The following is a 15,079-nucleotide window of genomic DNA, read 5'->3' on the forward strand; positions in this document are numbered from 1 at the left end:
TGTATACTTCTTCCTGTGTATGTCCTCTGTTTAAGAATATGATAGAGGTGTACAAAATTATGCATGGTATGGAGAATGTGGATAGGGGAACATTTTTCTCCCTCTCTCAAAATACTAGAACCTGGGGTCATCCCATGAAGCTGATTGGTGGGAGATCCAGGACAAATAAAAGGAAGTACTTCTTTACACAGCGCATAGTTAAATTATGGAACTCACTGCCACAGGATGTGGTGATGGCCACCAATCTGGATGGCTTCAAAAGGGGGTTGGATAAATTCCTGGAGGAAAAGGCTATAAATGGCTACTAGCCCTGATGGTTGTGTGCTATCTCCAGTATTCGAGGCAGTAAACCTGTGTGCACCAGTTGCTGGGGAACATGGGTGGGAGGGTGCTTTTGCACCATGTCCTGCTTGTTCATCCCTGGCCAATGGCTGGCTGGCCACTGGGTGAACAGAGTGCTGGACTAGAGGGACCCTGGGTCTGATCCAGCAGGGCATTTCTTATGTTCTTAATATAGAACTTCAGGACAGGAAGCTTCCATTTGTCCAGGAAGCCTGCCCAAGACATTTTGACATTTCATTGCATTTTGATGCAGAGAAAAATGCCATGCCACTAATATGGGATACAGTCCCAGGGGTGGAAATGAATGGTCGCTGCATAAGAGCACTGTACACTTGCATACTCCTCTAATTCCTGTACAAATTGCCTTACAGAACCTTCCAATTGAATATCTTACCTGGGTCAGATTTGTCTGTTCCCCATACCTTAAGCGGCCATGTCATCTAGCCTTGCAGGAGGGGCTCCTCTGAGCAGTTTTAGATTTTACATTCTTTAAAACTGTTATGCATGTTGGGATAACAGTATTACACAAAGTAATACTTGGGATAAGATGAGCGCAACAGCAAAATAAATGAGTAAAATTGACACAGAGAATTAAATTTGTTCTACTAATTTGTGAAATACTTTAGTTTAAAATATGTAAACCAGGGCTTTCTGCACTGTTTTCTTTCTAAATCACAGCTTTTAAAACCACAGGTTATCCAAACAAGCAGAAAATATATGTTGGACAACACAGTGAGATTGTTCAAATTTTCCCCATATTTTTTCTTTTGTGTTTCAAATACAACTTACCCCCTGAAATAGCCTTAGAAATGTAGTGAACCACCCAGGGAGCTTCGGCTATTGGGCGGTATAAAAATGCAATAAATAAATAAATAGTTTAGGATTATCAGGTACATAATTATTATCATTGCATACCTACAGTCACAGCCTTTATACTGTTTCACACGGCCCTCATTGTTTGATTACAAGTGAGGTATTCACTAGCTGGGATCAATGTTATTACCTTGAATACTTCTTTTGAAGAAGGCTTTGCAGCCCTCGCAGGACCAAACACCGTAATGGTAGCCTGAAGCATAGTCATTGCACACAGCACAGTAGCGGGTCTCCTTGGCGGATTCCACAGACAGGCTTGTCTTTTCATTGGTGCTGGACATTCGCTCCCTGGCACCGTGACGTCTGTTATCTGAGCCTGACCTGAAAAATGGAACATTCGGTGAGCTCATTGGCACTATGCATGCTATCAAAACTCACAATTACCTGCCTGGTTCAGAATATGCAATTACCTCACTAATCATGCATGGCAATGAATCATCACAGAAGGATAAATCCATTTCTCAAATGAAAAATTTAGGGTGTTATCCTGAGAAACAAGAAGTGGAGCAATGTTTCTGGAGCCCAGTACAGGCAGCCTTCCCTCCCTCACCATGTTGCTTTACACACAAAGATTACATCTCAGCAAGAACATCTACTTTAAAGGAGAAACCCTGCTCCTCCCATTGATGCCTTCCGCAAACAGCTTCTTTTATTTGGGTAGGTGAGGCTGTAGAATCTCTTTCTAAGTTGGATGCAATTCAAATTAGAAATGGGGACAGATTTTTTTGAATGGGAGAAATTTGCATTTTAAGGTCCACCCAGCCAGTACTTCAAAGTATCACACCATTTCTACCCAGCTCTAAGTGGAATATGAAAGGTGGGAAACTTGCATAAATATATTAATCCATATAAAAGTTAAAGTAATTAGCTGCAAAGGTAGTAAGTTAATTAACCAGAGTTAAACCTTCAGTTAATCCATATTTTGCTAAGCTGCAGACATTATAATGTGTAGAGAAAAGTGTTGTTATTTAACCATTCTAGTAAGTTGTACCCCAGAGACACAATTATATTTCTTAGAATTATAATGATAGCATTCATTTTAAATAACCAGATGCTATTATAATAAAATCTGGATGTATCTTGATTTTTTACGAGGGCTTATTGCCACAAATTGTAAGAAAGGTAACACCCTGTGCAGCTACAACGCAGTCTCGATGAACGAAACTATTCCCCCAATGCACAAAGAAATGCTACAAGACAGTTCTGGGGTTTCTAAAGCACAGATAAATAAAAGCACCTGTAGTATCAGGTTTCAAGTCACTCTGTGAAAAGAAAATTATTCCTTCTGTGTATGAGTAAACTATGAGCCTTTATGAGATGTTGGTTTAAGGTAGTACTATGAAATAATTTAAAATACTGCTGGACGAAAGGATTGCACCCAGATGTTATCAGCATTTCAAGACGTCACAAAAGACACACTCTGCTAAGATGGCATTAACATCCAGAGAAGTCAAATTTCAGACCTTTTGGATGGGATGAGTTTATCTTTGAAGATAAAGTGGCTTAGGTTTTATATTCTTCCCTGAGCAACTAAGCCATTGGGAATCTCTTGAGACCACAATCTTGGAGAAGCTGCAGATGCAAAGGAATCAATGGAGTCTTACTGGTCTCACATCCCTCTGCTCCAGATCCTTCAACAGCATCCAAGCTCCAGATAAGGCCAAGATGACAGGCCAGAGATGTGGGGCCTAGCCAGTGCTGAAGCAACATGCTTCAGGCATTGATGGATGGACTAGCTAACATGGAATGGCTTCCTTGAAGATGAAAATGCTTGTTGTAGGGAAAGAGCTAGTCACATGGTGGATTGTACAATTTCAGACTGCAACTAGGGGGATTTTATGATTAAATGCTTTCCTGAGCCAGGGCTTGGTATCCAGGGAGGGCCCACTACAAACCCCACCATGAGGGATAGAGGAGAAATTTGTTGGTTTGCATTTTAATGTAAACTTGCCTAACTCAGTTATCCTTCAAAATTTTGTACCCAATCAAAACTGGGTACAAAAATGAATATATATATATATGAAAATAATATAAAAATAATCTAAAAATATGCATAATACTAGAAAAATGCTTACAGAATATGTATAGTAGACAAAATTATGTACAAAAATGCATGTATTAGGGGAAACGCAACAAAAAAGCATGCATATTTTCATTCAAACTTTTTTTTAATTTAAATCTCAAAATTTGGGATGAACTGCATTGAAGACCAGAAAAATTAGAAACTAAGATAATATAAACTGAAACTGACGGATTCCTCAATTCCTACCTGCCACTATTCCCAATTAAACGTTTCTATGTGTAGATAGTGATGCAAAACAGGTAACATTTCATATAGATGAAAATATTTCTATATTCTAGTAGTTTAGGCTCTTTGGAAATACTCCGTCTTCTATTAGAGAAACAATGACTATCAGTTGCTTTAATAAACAGCAAGCAACCCATAAAAAATTATAATCAATAGCTTGAATGTTGCCCTGTAACTGTTTTCCAGCAGGTGCAGACAATGGAAAACTGATGCAATTTGTTTTGGTTTACTAGTACTAAACACCGTTTAATAATTAACAAACTCATTTGCCACCAAAGGCATTCATTTGTCTGGGTTCAAGACTTAAGCAACTTATACAGTATAGTACAATAATCTAACTCTGAAGTGACCAAAATCACTGATAACTCTGGAAAAACCAAGACAAGTGTTAGTCTGAGGCAGAGTTTTTATTGCTAAGCAGCATTAATGTTTTTCATACTCTTGACAAGCAATAAAACCAAACATTGTTTCCAGACTAAATTGCTTCAGATATATACCAAAAAGATCTGTGCATGCATCAGGAAACTAAACCCAAACAAAGAATCAGAATTTGTGGCTCAGTTGCATTTAGTATACCCTTTTGACTTGAGTTGCAGTACCTCCTTCTCTGCCTGGAAGAGGGCACTGCTTCAGCAAGATCTTTCCCCTACAGCTTGAGGCAACAAAGAAGCCACTGAAAAGCCATTGATGGCTGTGAGACCCCAGATGTCAAAAAGTCAAATCTTGTTTATTTATTGACGACATTTATTCCGAATGTTTAACGCAGTTTTAAACATCATGGAAGATCACTTCACTTGCTCTGGCTACTTGGTGCAAGGATTTGGCTAATGTAGCTGGTTTCTCTGAAGTTTATTTATTTATTTTATTTATTAAATTTCTATACCGCCCAATAGCCGGAGCTCTCTGGGCGGTTCACAAAAATTAAAACCATTCAAAGTATAAAACAACAGTATAAAACCATAATATAAAATACAATATAAAAGCTCAGCCAGATAAAAACAGCAGCAATGCAAAATTACAAATTTAAAACCATGTTATTTAAAATTTATAGATTGTTAAAATGTTGGGAGAATAAAAAGGTCTTCACCTGGTGTCTAAAAGCATATAATGTAGGTGCCAAGCGAACCTCCTTAGGGAGCTCATTCCACAGCCGGGGTGCCACAGCAGAGAAGGCCCTCCTTCTGGTAGCCACCTGCCTCACTTCCTTTGGCAGGGGCTCATGGAGAAGGACCCCTGAAGATGACCTTAGGGTCCGGGCAGGTACATATGGGAGGAGGCGTTCCTTCAGATAACCTGGCCCCAAGCCGTTTAGGGCTTTAAATGTTAATACCAGCACTTTGAATCGGGCCCGGACCTGGACTGGCAGCCAATGCTTCTTGTGCTCAGAGCTAAGCGGTAGTACAAAGGCTAAATGCAGGTTGGTCACTTGTGAATTGCCAGAAAGAGGACATGCATCACCAAAACGAGAGAGAGAGAGAGAGAGAGAGAGAGGGAGGATACCAGCTTGAATAACATGTGCATGTGCTAAATTATATGCATAGATGTATATTTAGAATTTAGTTGTTGTTGGTTATGGATCAGTACAACCAGAGATAGAATTTAGTACTTAATATAATTTCAATAGAAATACAGTGCATCTCACCATAGTGTGGAAGACTATGACCAGATGCCCTATGTGCCTTCCTCAATCTGCTGTCCAGGTGCTGTTGATGGGCAACTTCAAGGCCCAGCTTTTCTTCTTATGGTTTTTTACCTTTATTCTGAACTTGGATTGGACAGATCTTTAAATAGACCAGGGATGGAGAAAGGGTAGATCTGCAGTTGATTTGGACTTCAGTCCTGCCAGCAAAGTCTGTGGTCAAGAATACTTGAAGTTCATCTGAAGCATCTGGAGATCTGCCTTCCATCCACCCCTGAAACAGAGGACATCTTCAAAAGAGGACAGTCCTCTGACAACCCTTTAAATAGAGGATTGCCCTCTGTAAAACAGTACACATGGCCACCCTAGAAATGCCAGCCAGCTTTATATCCTTCAGATCAATACCTCCTTCAGGCTTGAATTCCGATGCATAGTAAATCTACTGCTTGATCATAAGTTTGGCATCTAAAGATGGTGCCTAGGTTACAATCTTTTCAGTGACAGGTAAAGACATTTTTATTTTACCCAGGCATTTTAAACTGCTGTCATTTTTAACACTGGTTCTGATTATTGTATTCTACATTATGATATAAATTTTCATTGCATACTGCCCTGAAATCAAAACAGGCTGAAGGATAGTATATAAGTGTGTGTGTGTGTGTGTGTGTGTGTGTGTGTGTGTGTGTGAGAGAGAGAGAGAGAGAGAGAGAGAGAGAGAGAGAGAGAGAGAGAGAGAGAGAGAGAGAGAGAGTCTTGGTACATCTGAAAAGATAGTTTTTATTATCCTAGAAGAAAAATCCTTACCCTGCTTCCCTTCCCTCTTCGTGCAAGTGAAGTAACAGAGGAAAGGTTAGTTCTGAGTAGCCATCAGCTACACAACCTAATAGAGCAACTTCCAAAAAGAAACACCTGAGGATTCTCAAGCAGGAGTGGGCAACCTTTTTGCACCTGATGGCTACCTGCACCAATGGGTGGTAGGTCAGGAACCCCATGTTCACGCACACCCAAATAGGCGCACACACACACACACACACACACTCTTCCCCCCCCATCCCTATCCCAAGGTTCAGGAATGGGGAGATTGTTTCCATCAGCCTCTCCCCTCCCCGCTGATGAAAGCAGCTTTCCCCATTTCCAATCAGCCTGGCAAGTGGAAGGGGAGAGGATTAAAATCATGTTCCATACAGCCTGCCAAACCACTGAGTGGTGGTGGGAAATTATCAGCAGCAGCTTGACCACCTGTATGGGCCATATGGGAGACCACAGATTGCCCATATGTGTTCTAAACCAAAGCATGTATCTTTCACAATGGAGATAGAATTAATTTACAACATAATCTATGCATGTGTGGTGTGGTCATTAAGGTGTTGGACTGGGACTCAGGTAATCTGGGTTTTAGTTACCATTTAGCCATGATGCTCCCATGGTGACTTTGGGCCAGTCACTGACCCTGAGCCTAATTTACCTTACAGGGTGGTTGTGAGGAGATAAAATGGAGAGGAGGAGGATGCCTTGAGTTCCTTGCAAGGGGGTGGGGGGGAAGGCAGGATATAAATGTAAAAGAATAGTTAAATAAGTGTTTACTCAGATGTAAATCCAACTCTGTTCAATTGGCTTATTCTCAGGTAAATATGCATAGGATTGCAGCCTACAGCATTTAAGCAATCAAGCCAGATTAGCATTTAAGCAGTCTAGCCAGAAAATGGACACTTGTCAGAGAAAAGGACGTAAAACCATTGACCTCACACTTGCACAAACAATCTACCTCTGCCCTTTACAAAGTGCTACAAACTTGCCAAATGCTTTCTTGTCTGGACTGAGGTTCACAAATTCCTGAAACCTTAAACTAAAGGACCCGGGCCAATGGGAACATTTATAGACTCAAATTAATAATTTACTGTGGGATTGGCCTGTCAGCCAACGCAAATTAATAATACATTATAGGATGTGGATTCCCTGCTGACGCACAAAAATGTTTCTAATAGATAATTTGGACACAAACAAATGTTTCATAAAATAAAAAAGACACATTTACGAAGTGCTATTGTGACAGAAAAGAAGGTGGTTATACAAAAATGGAAATTGGCAAATACATTAAATGTACAGAATGAAAATGCAATATAGTTTATTTGACCAACTTTTACTACACACAGTATTTTTTATAAAGTAACAGACTTCCAAAAGGTTCAGTCAGAATGCTTAGAGTTCAAATATTAGAGTGAAATTGTAACTATAATTCTTCATGAAGATACACTAAGAACGGAATTAGCGACATTACCTTTAGAAGAGGGTTTGTACAAACAAACCTTTATATAAAACAAACACACACACAAGCTCAAAGAAGGGCATGAACAGTAGACCTGGAATGCTCAATGACAACTGGGAAAGGAAACAGAGGAGGGTCAGAGAATGGCCTGCTGGAGGAGGCCATGGCTAGCTGGGTAGCAACCCTTAAGAGGGCCACTCCTGTTAAGAGTGTGACTGCAACACAGACTTGCCTCTTGTTAAAAGAATCCCACCTATCCTGTTAACAATTTCCCCAGACGCTGCTAATTTGATTCTATAACACCAAAATTATGTAATATTACCATCCATACTTTATTCATTAATCAGCAAAGGGAAAGATGATATATATTTGGTAGCTTGAGTCTCACTGTCACTGTCATTAAGAATAATAAGAATATGCAACTGATTGATCATTGCTCTCGTATTCCCATGTTGCTGTCTACCTCTTTCTATAGAGTATGATAGCAATTAGCCATAGCACCATCATGTACCATCATTTCTTTGTTAGGCTGATGGCTTTCTAATAGTCCAGGGTTTTCAGTCAACATTTTATTGATAGCTAATAAATGATGTTCTTTTGATAGCAAGTAATCTCTCTCCAATTTTTGGAGTGCAATTCCCAAGAAAGTTTACCAAACTGACATCCTCCAATTAATGGAAAAGGACAGAGATATAGTTTGGAACCAATATACATTAATTATCTAATGCTCTTTCATCAAAGCAATCTAAGTCTTGTACCACAACCCTTCGTACTTCAGAAGTTGGGATTGCATCACAGTATTGTTATGGGATTTCCCCCTCCTTCTACAGGCTAGTGATTGGTATGAGTTTTTAATATTGTAAGGTATCGATTATATTTTGGCTGGTAGGTTGTTTTTGCCAATTTGTTTCTAGCCCTGAGCTTTTACGTTGGGATGGGTCACAAATAACATGAATACTTTAACAGCACATCCTTAGGGGTGTTTATGCAGAAATGCATCCCACTGTGTTCAGTGGGCCTTACTCCCAGGTAAATGTGCACAGGACTGCAGCCCAAATTGCTCATTGAGAGGCAAAGTAGTTCTGCTTTCTTTTACCAAATGTGCCATGCCTCCACAAATAATATGTTCACCATCTTTCAAGGGTGAAAAAATTGAAAGGATCGACACTACTGCTTTAAAGCGCTTTAAAGCACTTTGAAAACGTTTTGAAAACTGTATATGAAGTGTATCCTGGGCCCCAACAGTTGTTTAAACTGTTATAAAGTGCTTTAAAGCAGTAGAGTAGATCCTGGCTTGGAAAGAGACATCAACAAATACTTCCTGGGATTATTCTATTATCAAGCACACAGCACTTTGTTATTAAACAACTCCTAACATTTACTGACATTAAATTGAAAGTAAATTTTGTTACTTTGTTTGACAGTTTCTATATATGAAAATAAAATTAACAAGTGCTACCAACTTTAATTCTTTCTATTAGATTTCTGTACTGAATGAAAACAGAATTCGGTTCTCTTTGCAGTTTAAATTGAATTGATGAGGGAATGAGGGTGCCCATAGTCTTAATGTTAGCATACTGGAAATCATCCTCCACAGATACATTAAAAAGTAGGGCTGTGTACAACCCCACTCCCCTTCTTTGCTGGACCTTTGTCCATCAGCAAAGGTACAGACAGAACTTCTGCAACCTTCACGGGGTTCTCATGAAAATCATATCACTTACTTCTGAGTGGGGTCCTTATAAGTTGATAAGGTGGCCATCTTTTTCTTTTAATATTAAGGCTAGCTACTGCACTCAGTAAGCAGCTGCTGGTTGCTTTAAAACACTCTTAAGAACAGTGCTGAGAGCATTGCTATGTGGTTCCCCATAACATTGTGCAGAAAGAACTATGGTTGCAGCAATGGGAATCTTTTCTTCTATACAATAACCCTGGGGACCAGACTATGGCCCTTTCTACACCTAAGGATTATCCCAGGAAAATGGAGGGATCATCGCTGCCTGCTCCCAGGATCCCCTGTGTGTCATTTGCATGCACAGGGAGGATCCCAGGACGATCCCTGGAAAAAAAGGCAGGTGTAGAAATGGCCTATGTCAGCTGGTTGCTAAGTGCAATGGCACGCCCTTGCTTTACAGGAAAAGATTTGAAAACCGCCTGGACACCTTGTCAATTTGTAAGCATCCCCCACCAGAATGCTCTCTCCCCCACAGCTTCGGCTATTGGGCGGTATAGAAATGAAATGAAATGAAATGAAATGAATAAATAAATAAATAAATAAATAAATAAATAAATGTTTTTTAGCTTCTGGATGGTTTTTACCACCTCCTACCTTCTTGAAACTTCTGGACATTCAGCTGGGTTTGAGCATTTGGATGAACAGTGGAAACACAGAATCATAAAATAGTATAGTTGGAAGGGGCCTATAACGCCATCGAGTCCAACCCACTGCTCAATGCAGGAATCCACCTTAAAGCATCCCTGACAGATGGCTGCCAAGCTGTCTCTTGAATGCCTCTAGTGTGGGAGAGCCCACAAACTCCCCAGGTAACTGGTTCCATACTAAGGGAAATTAGCTAGATTGTCCTCCCAATAGTTATAGTCTTATAGTTCCCTCTATTTTCTGACTTCATGAGGTGAGTGCCAATGCTTTTACAGCCAAACTTTTACATGAGAGGAAGGTATCCGCAAACTTGAGAGAACCCTGAGATTTGCAGAAGTATAAAAAGAACTTCCCCACAAAGTAGGACCTCCCACCCCGACAGCGAAAACACAACTATGCGCACGTGTGTAGTACATGCCTGACTTACCCAGGACCACTGCCATCAACATCCATTGGAATTGGGCTCATGTGTCAGGCTTCCTAAAGCCACTGCACAGGCTCCTGGCTGAACAGACTGGGAGAAGAAAGCAGCAGGAGGAGAAAAGGAGGAAGGAAACAACAACATGCAAGATGGAGGTGGCTAGAGCAGAAACAATTTACAGGAGAAGGCACAGAAGGAATGCAAAGGCAGCTTGATAGAACAAATCAGCCATTTAGAGACTGAAAATAAAATGTTTTCTTTTATAGACTGACAGATCTGGATTTCAATAAACTCTTTTGATTTTACCAAAGTACATCAAATAAGAATAGTGCTAGAGTGAAACTGACAGCAACAAGGAATGATTACAAACAACTGCATGCATTGGGTTTGGATTGGTATTTCCCACACACCAGCCTGGGGGAAGAGAGTCTGAGTGGACAAATGGGCAGAAGGGAAAGGATTAAGCAGCCCTTCCTACCTGCTGTTTTTAGTTCCCATTTACAGCCTCTGAGGCTGCTTTTCATTTTAAAAAAAAGACCTTGAGAGAAAGAGAAGTACAGTTGTATGTCATATCTGCTTTGATCCTGAAAGTAAAACAGTTACTGAAAGGTTTCTGTCCTCAGTTGATTGCCACAGTAATGTTGAATGAATGCCTGCTGGATCATAAAGGCAGAAAAAACTAGGGCTCAGCATTTCCTGCAGCTCCAATACTGATATACTACTGTCCAATTCTATGTGAAACCAGTACAATTTCAACTGATGTCCCAAAGTATGCCTTTCACTTTGTTTTTCTGTTGGGATCTCATTTACTCAGAATTGCACACATGATGTCCCAATTGTAATTTAATTATTCTAGGTGAGTGGCATAGCAACCTAATAACTGCAGAACTGCCACACAGGCAAAAACAACTGGATATTCTAGATGGTTTATATTTATGCCTCCTTTTCAGCCCTAATATTAATCATGATGATGGCAAAACCATATTGTTCCCAAAGTCCTGAGGGGTTGGAGTTGAGGGTGGGGAACATTTTAAAAATATGCTTCCTTCAAGCTATCCAGGAGCCCATGACAATGAATGGTACATTTCAAATGTTCCCAGAAGACAGAAAGTGGGGAGATCATAGTTATAAGACATTAAACAAGAAATGAGGATGGTTATTAGGAGACAAACGTGTCTCATGTATTTGGTCTCCAGCATGAAAGATCAACATTGGTCGCATAGACATTGGGAAGGGTAGCAAAGCAATAAGAAGGGAATGGGGAACTGACCATTTCAAAAGAAAAATGAATTTCTCTCTGAGCATAAGCAAGTTACAGTGTCAAGACCAGAGAACTGAGAAGTCCCAGGCTGAAAGCCTGTCTCCCAAAAATAAGTTCTTCCATCTACTCATCTTTGCCCTTCTTGTTTATTTAACGTGTGTGTGTACGTGTGTGTTTTCCATCTTTAATGGTAAAACCCTCATAAGGAGGTGTACAAAATTAAAACAATACAAAGCAGTTTAAAACAAATGCCATAAAATTCAATAAAAATCTATAAAAATATATACATTATCCATAAAACCTGCAGCCCACAAGCTATGGAAAGGCCAGAAAAAAACAAGTGGGTCTACAGAGCCTTCTTAAAGACCTACAAAGAAGGGGCCTGATGAACCCCTGATGGAAGTTGATTCTAGAGGTGCAGCATCATTCCCTCTTTATATTCACCAGACGAATCACCTTTGGCTAAGGGCAGGTGAGAATGCTCTCTGTTGATGATCTCCAAGTGCAGGCAGACTGGTATGGGATATGGTTGTCCTTCAAGTAATTTAGGCCCAACTCATTTAAGGCTTGACAGATTAATAATAATAATAATAATAATAATAATAATAATAATAATAATAATAATAATAATTTATTACCCACCTCTCCCTCTGGATCAAGGTGGGGAACAACACTAAATAAAATATAATACAGTATAAAATATAGTACTTTAAATTGGGCTCAGAAATGCCCACCAATATCCAGAAAACTGCATTCTACACTACTTGAATTTTCTGAATGATCTTCAAAGATAGCCCCACATCCAGCACAATACATCAGTCCAGCTTGGATGTCCCCAGAGAATAAATACCTGAGGCAAGATCAGTTCTCTTCAGATAAGAGTCACAATAGGCATAGCAGTCTAAGCTCCTTGCCACAGCTGCCACCTGAGTTAACCCAATTAGAAGAACTCCTAAGCTGCACACTTGGTCCTTCAGGGAAAGTCCAAGTCCACCTAAGACCAAATGTAATCCTCTATTAAGACTGGTCAGTTTCCCTACCTATGGTACCTCTATCTTATATGGATTAAGTCTCAGTTTGTTTGCCCTCATCCATCCCAAAACTTCCTCCAGACGTGTTCAACAGCCTCCCTAGGATCATTAGAAGTAAATGAAAGGTAGAGCTGAGTGTCACCACCATACTGATGGTGCTTCAGCAAAACCTCTGTATGAGTTTCCCCAGAGATTTCATATAGATGATGAAAAGCATAGAGGACAAGATGGAACCTTGCAGCCCCCCATAGGCCAATGGTCATGGGGTGGAGCAGATGATCTGCAGCACAACCTTCTGAGACCATTCATGCAGGAAGACCACAACCACTGTAACATCATGCCCTTACTACCCACCAAGGGAATTGATCCAGAAAGATACCATGTTCAATGGTACCAAAAACCACTGAAAGGACCAGGAAAACCAACAGAGTCACACTCCCACTGTCCATTCCTTGATGCAAGTCATCCATTAGGGCAACCAAGGATTTTTCCACCCCAAAACTGGGCCTGAACTAGTTTATTCTTTTAACTGTTTGTATTGTGATGTTACTCTTTTAAATGTTTATATTGCCTTTTATTCTTTTTAACATTTTGTAATTAACCCAGAGAATCTCTGTTATTGGGTGGATGAAAAATATAATGGATGAATGATATGGTAGGAAACCAGACTTACTGGGCAGGAGGTCTTTTGCCTTCATTTTGGAGACATCTTAAGGCAAAACATTTCTGCTGGCCTCTATTCATGAACTTATTTATTTAGCTGGCCACATTTATTCTACAATTCCCAGTAATACAAATGGCTTATGAATAAATACTTTAAACCATTTAAAAAAACACATTAAAATATCCCAAGACATGGTCTGAAGGAACATGAGGCAGCCACATTGCTGAAGCAAAGCAAGTCTGGGTCTGGTCAGTGCTTGGAGGTGAGACCATCTGAGAACTGTGTGTAGCCACCTTGAGTTCCACATTGGGGGAAAAGATGGAATATAAATGTAATAATAAATAAAATATCATAAAACCAACTAAAAGTTCATCCCTGCTCAGATAGAAAGGCTCTGCCATTTTCCCCAAGGAGGTTCCCCAGTATCTATGCTTGAATAGCAAAATATTCCACAACCCTCAGGCCTCAGACCTAAAGGCATTATTCTCTGCCTCAGTTTTATTTCCTAAACATAGGATATTCTGAACAGGGATCCCCTGATGATCTTAGTTTAAAAAGGGACGGACAGCGCCAGATATGCTGAGTCCAGGCTCTAAAGGCCTGTGTAGATTAGTATGAACATCTAAGAGAAACAGGTAGACAATGAAACAAAATTTCCATTAATTTGTTATCATGCCCACATAAATTTATGAAGCCATAACATTTAAATTTACATTGCATAATCTAATCTTTTCGGTCCCTCCTTCGCCTTCCTTTTTGTGTTTCACTATTTAAATTTACTGTGGAGCACTTAAGTAAATCTTAAGCACAGTACAAGTTAGTAGTAGCAGCAACAGCATTGTAGCTGCTGCCTTCCTGTAGCTGCCAGAAGGCAGACGGTAGCTGAATCTTCCAAAATGTTTTCAAAGAAAGGCTTGCATAAGAACATTACAGAAATCAGTCCTCAGGGCTACAAAATGGAGGAAGAGGAAGAGGAAGAAGAAGAACCACCACCACCAGGGCAAATGTGCAGGTGTGATGGAGCTCATACTCAGAGCTTCCAGAGAGAACTTACAACAAAATCCACACACCCCTTCAAGCTAGTGCATGGGAGTGAGACTCATTGCACTCAGTGGAACTTACTTCTGAGTCGACATGCCTAGGATTGAACTGAAAATCAAGCAGCAGAAATGATCAAATGAAGAATAAAAGAACAGATACACACACACACACACACACACACACACACACACACACACCAAGCAAGCAAGCAAAGAAGTTGTTAATTGTAGGATTATTGTGCTGGAAAGGAGAAAATTCTCAGTAACATCTCTCTCTCTCTCTCTCCGGGGGGATCCGCACGTCGCTCCCAGAGCGCTTCTATGCGATCCCAGTGCACCCCGAAAACGATAGTCTGACTTCCCTGTAAAAGAAACGAGGAAGAGCCGTCCATGCTGCTGCCGCGCCGCCGACAATGAGGAGAGCTCTCCCCCGGCGAGGAGAGCTCGGCAAAAGAAGGAGGGGTGGAGAGCTTCTTCCGCTCTTCGCCCCTCCTTCTTTTGCCAAGCTCACCTCGCCGGGGGAGAGCTCTCCTTGTCGGCGGCATGGACGGCTCTTCCTCGTTTCTTTTACAGGGAAGTCAGACTATCGTTTTCGGGGTGCACTGGGATCGCATAGAAGCGCTCTGGGAGCGACGTGTGGATCACCCCTCCCTCACCACCTCCAAGGTTCCAGGCAGTTTTAAAAGGCTGCAATCCTCTACACACTTACCTGGGAGTAAGACCATTACACTAAATAGAACTTACTTATAAGAAGACACTGATTATTCCACTAAGACTCCAGGGGGTAGCCATTTCCCCTCAATGTTACAATCTAGCTGAGGCAGGAGGCAAGGGAAGGGAGGGGGAGAGAGACA

At 40.7% G+C, this 15,079-nt stretch overlaps 1 protein-coding gene across 2 annotated transcripts in view; it reads right to left on the reverse strand.

The window, feature by feature from the left end:
* Window positions 1-15,079, reverse strand: part of ESR1 (estrogen receptor 1) — a 282,918-nt gene that overhangs the window by 138,466 nt on the left and 129,373 nt on the right. For both annotated transcript variants that reach the window (XM_063124534.1, XM_063124533.1), the window contains one exon: window positions 1,346-1,536. In XM_063124534.1, coding sequence (XP_062980604.1) covers window positions 1,346-1,536 — 191 coding nt within the window. The remainder of the gene's footprint in view (window positions 1-1,345; window positions 1,537-15,079) is intronic.

The sequence above is a fragment of the Elgaria multicarinata genome, chromosome 4 (genome assembly GCF_023053635.1).
Source record: "Elgaria multicarinata webbii isolate HBS135686 ecotype San Diego chromosome 4, rElgMul1.1.pri, whole genome shotgun sequence".
Taxonomy (NCBI): Eukaryota; Metazoa; Chordata; class Lepidosauria; order Squamata; family Anguidae; genus Elgaria; species Elgaria multicarinata.